The 4,531-nt window shown below is 38.2% G+C and overlaps 1 protein-coding gene across 1 annotated transcript in view; it reads left to right on the plus strand.

Annotated features, from left to right (window-relative positions):
* Positions 1–4,531, plus strand: part of LOC122079484 (potassium transporter 4-like) — a 7,100-nt gene that overhangs the window by 713 nt on the left and 1,856 nt on the right. Inside the window, exons 2-8 of the mRNA XM_042646001.1 lie at positions 845–1,085; positions 1,177–1,422; positions 2,793–2,843; positions 2,998–3,258; positions 3,375–3,427; positions 3,775–3,889; positions 4,012–4,266. Coding sequence (XP_042501935.1) covers positions 845–1,085; positions 1,177–1,422; positions 2,793–2,843; positions 2,998–3,258; positions 3,375–3,427; positions 3,775–3,889; positions 4,012–4,266 — 1,222 coding nt within the window. The remainder of the gene's footprint in view (positions 1–844; positions 1,086–1,176; positions 1,423–2,792; positions 2,844–2,997; positions 3,259–3,374; positions 3,428–3,774; positions 3,890–4,011; positions 4,267–4,531) is intronic.

Consider the following 4,531-nt stretch of genomic DNA (forward strand, 5'->3'; position numbering starts at 1 on the left):
GGGGGGGGGAACTGTAGAAGAATTGAAATCAAGAAGAGAAACCAAATGCGAATGAAGCCAGTGGAGTCCACTATCACTTGGAGAACGAGAAAATGAAATTTCACCGTAAAGATTTGAATTATCTAAATCTGTGTAGCTAATTGATTCACTTCCTAATCATGATAGCATTTTCTAGTAGGGGATGGTCGAGAATGGCCACATGGCAAATTACAGACTCAAATTATCATTTTCCTCCCTTGTATGCCTATGCATCCATTTGTTAGTCTATACACCATTTGGTGGTGAAAATAAAATTCAATGCTTCATTATGCCATGTGGCAAATCTCCGTTTGGTTGAAAATTGACATGTGAGTATGGGACTCTGGAGTCTACATGTTCGCCAAATTTCAGCCTCATACAACTTGCCACATGACAAAACTAGGTCCACCAACCAGAGATTCCTTCCTGGTTAGACCAACTTGAAAACTTAATCCCATAAAGGATAAAGCAAAACGGAACTCTACCTCCTCAAATGTGAAATTTCCCTATTTCTGCTGCAATATTGGTCAACTTGCTTCAATTGTGCCTTTTACAGCTTTGCCCAAGTAATGTGGCTTTGCAAAAATTAGTGATGGCTGGTTTCACAGTCACCATTCACACCTTAATTGTGCATCTTTCTTTCTTTTATTGCATTAGAACTATTATTTTTATAAAAGCTGTTTTCTACTCATTTAATTGCATTAAATATTTACCTTTGTTGTAGTTATTATTATTATGGCCAGAAAAATATGTTGGCATATCAAGTGTCCTGTATGCACACTTTCTCTTGGACTAAATATAGATTCTTCTTTTGGTTTCCATACAGTTCTCATGGAGGTACATCTCCAGGAATTTGATATTAGCATACCAAAGCTTTGGTGTGGTCTATGGGGACTTGAGCACTTCACCTCTCTATGTTTACAAAAGCACCTTTATTGGAAAGTTACAAAATTATCAGAATGAAGATGCAATATTCGGTGCCTTTTCTTTGATTTTCTGGACCCTTACATTGATTCCCTTGATCAAGTATGTCTTCATCCTCTTGAGTGCTGATGATAATGGGGAAGGTGCGTTGTAACTGTATGTATTTAATATTAAAATGTATCTTGTTGTTTTGACTAAAACCTCTATTCGATCTGACAATCTTTCTATAATCAGGTGGAACATTTGCTCTTTACTCGCTTCTTTGCAGGCATGCAAAGTTTAATTTGCTTCCCAATCAGCAAGCTGCTGATGAGGAGCTTTCTGCATACAATTATGGGCCCTCATCACGGGTTGTAGCCTCCTCCCCATTGAAGCGTTTTCTTGAAAAGCATAAAAGGCTCCGTACAGCTCTACTTCTGGTGGTATTATTTGGGGCATGTATGGTTATAGGTGATGGTGTTCTCACCCCAGCAATATCAGGTACTAATTTATTTCTTTTCTGAAATGCTCTGAAATAAGCTTCTCATTTTGTACCTGCCATTTTAACATGATCCATTTTTGTCTTTGGCATTCTGATAATATGCAACAACAATAACAACACCAACAAAGGGTTGGCTACATGGATCCAAACAAAATAAACTATGGAAAACTAAGGTCTAAACAGAAAAGGGGAAAGAAGAGATAAGAAAAGAGGAATGGTACATGAGATGAAAAATGAAAAAGGCAAATGAAAGATGCCTAGAGGAAGATGAAAAAAGAAATGAAAGGTGAAAGTAAGAGGAAAGAGGCATAGCCCAGCGAGTCAGGAGAATCTCAGCTAAATGGGATCGGTTACATGGATCCTAGCTCTCCAATAGGCTCTATTCGAGGTCATGCTTGGTTAAAGACCCAAACTATGCATGTCATTTCTCACAGCTTCTCCTATGGTCTTTTTAGGCCTGCCTCTAGCTCTTTTAGCTCCTTCAATCAGAATCATATCACTCTTTACTGAGGCGCCCCTAGGCCTTTGTTGAATATGACCATACCATCTCAAACGACTTTCTCGGAGCTTGTCATTGATTGGGGCAACTCCCAGATCAGTTCTATTATGATATTGTTCAAATTTTTTAATTTAAACTTGCATAGTGGAAAAGATGGATTGTGTATTGCCATTTGTGGGCAATGCCACTCCTTAACTTGGCATTGTCCATCAACTTATTGATCCAGATCTCAGTCAGTGAAAATAACTTGGGAATAGAGTATAGACCAATAGTAGATCACCCAAACATATATATTCACTTTCACATGGGTCCTGTCAGTGAGGTTTTACTTACCCTGTTGATCATATTTTTTTATGAAATATGTGTTGATTAGATGATTTCGTATTATGATTGTCCCTTGATCTATGTTTCCTATCAAAGCTATCCAATAATTGAAAGGTTTGGATCAACAGTGGGTGGCATTAACTGGAGAATCTTTGGCTGAAGTTACAGGTCTGTTATTGTGGTCTAGGGCCACGATAACTTGCCAACAGTTTCATGATAATAGGATCAGGAACACTGTAGGATGGGCTTCATCAAAGCAATTTGTTAGACCAAAAGATAACTTGATCCGATGACCAAAACATGCTTAAATGGGGTGATAGAAGATCAGACGGTCAAAAATTTTATATTTAAGCTGATTTGTGTATACCGCCATTTATATGGGACCTTTACCCAAAAGAAAAGGGGAAAGGGGAAGAAAAAGATGGTACCCATTCAACTGTAGTTCCAGATCCTTGTAACCCAATTTCAATATGGAATTTCAATAGTGTAGAAAATTATCTGGTGCTTTTTAGATTCTGAACCTTGGTTGTGTTTCACAACCTGCAGTTTTATCATCAGTAGCAGGGCTGCAAGTTGCTGAACAAAAACTGACTGATGGTAAGTAGTTTTACCAGCTATTTACTCGCCCAGTTCACTGTTTATTCTCTACAAATTAAACTCGGTACACCAAATGAAAAGTTCTAAGTTGAATTTAGGCACCTCTGCTACTTTAATATTGTCATCTAATGGTTTATGATGTTAATCCATCCAGGTGAGGTGTTATTTATTGCCTGCATCTTGTTGGTGGGCTTGTTTGCTCTTCAGCATTTTGGCACCCACAGAGTTGCTTTTATGTTTGCACCAGTTGTCATTGTTTGGTTAATATCTATCTTTTCCATTGGCTTATACAACACAATACATTGGAATCCAAAGATTTTGTCTGCAATTTCTCCATATTACATCATTAAGTTCTTTAGAGAGACGGGCAAAGACGGATGGATTTCTCTTGGAGGTATTCTCCTTTCAATCACGGGTATGTAAGATCTGGGATGCAGGTAGAACTTATCGAGTAGTGTGAATAAAATCAAATTATTCTTGAATCTTGTAAGAATTCAAACACATGGCTGAACTTTAATTGGGTCCCACCAGGTACTGAAGCTATGTTTGCTGATCTGGGGCACTTCACTGCCTTGTCCATAAGGGTAGGTCTAACTTTGGTTCTTTTTTTTGCTTACTGAAGGAAATATGGGAACTTCTGCTAGATTATTTGAGCATATTTGCAGTACATGTTTCATTTGTTTGACCACAAAAACTATTTTAGTGTCACATGATGCACTGATTTCAAGAGGTCAGAAAACCTTTGTTAATCAATGTGGAAGGAAATATAAGGTTTTTTTTTTATATGACAGTGCTTCTGACAGCCCATCCAACTTGATTCTCAACACGGATTCTTATAGGATTCATGTCTTCTCGGTTTACGGGGTCCATTATGGTTTTTTATAGGTATTCATATTCATGACCAAGACCTTAATCACCATTGCTTATGCAGATTGCTTTTGCATTTGTCGTGTATCCCTCTTTAATAGTGCAATACATGGGGCAGGCTGCTTTTCTCTCTAAAAACGTCACTTCAATTCGTGGAAGTTTCTATAACTCAATACCAGGTTAGTTTCTTCTCGGTTAAATGGGTATTATGCCTACTGTTATTTGTTGAATCTATAGAAACAGTAGATTTTTTATGCAATGTTTAATCTCTGTCTTCTGTCCATGCTTGCTTTTTTCACAGAGAGAATATTTTGGCCTGTCCTTGTGATCGCTACGCTTGCATCCATTGTTGGGAGTCAGGCTGTCATTACGGCTACTTTCTCCATTATCAAACAATGTCATGCTCTTGGTTGCTTTCCACGAGTCAAGGTCGTCCACACCTCAAGACATATATTCGGCCAGATATACATCCCAGAGATAAACTGGATCCTCATGATCCTTTGTCTTGCTATAACTATAGGATTCCGAGATACAACTTTAATTGGAAATGCTTATGGTAAGTCCATTCTTAATAAAGCAGCAGTGTTGCATTTTAGTATTATCTTATTTTTACTGTTGAGAGTACTTGCACCCAGAAGAAGGTGAGAGACTTCATTCTCCTGGTATCTCCCTACTCCTACAGGCAGACCAGGGTGGTTGGTTCCCCAATTACCTGGGACAACTAGGTCAATAATTTTCTGGTCTGATCCATGTGCTTTTAAGACATTTCATTGTAGAAAGTCTTCCTTCACCCTAAAGTCATAAATGTCACCCCCCCCCCC

Source organism: Macadamia integrifolia, chromosome 5, assembly GCF_013358625.1.
Source record: "Macadamia integrifolia cultivar HAES 741 chromosome 5, SCU_Mint_v3, whole genome shotgun sequence".
Taxonomy (NCBI): Eukaryota; Viridiplantae; Streptophyta; class Magnoliopsida; order Proteales; family Proteaceae; genus Macadamia; species Macadamia integrifolia.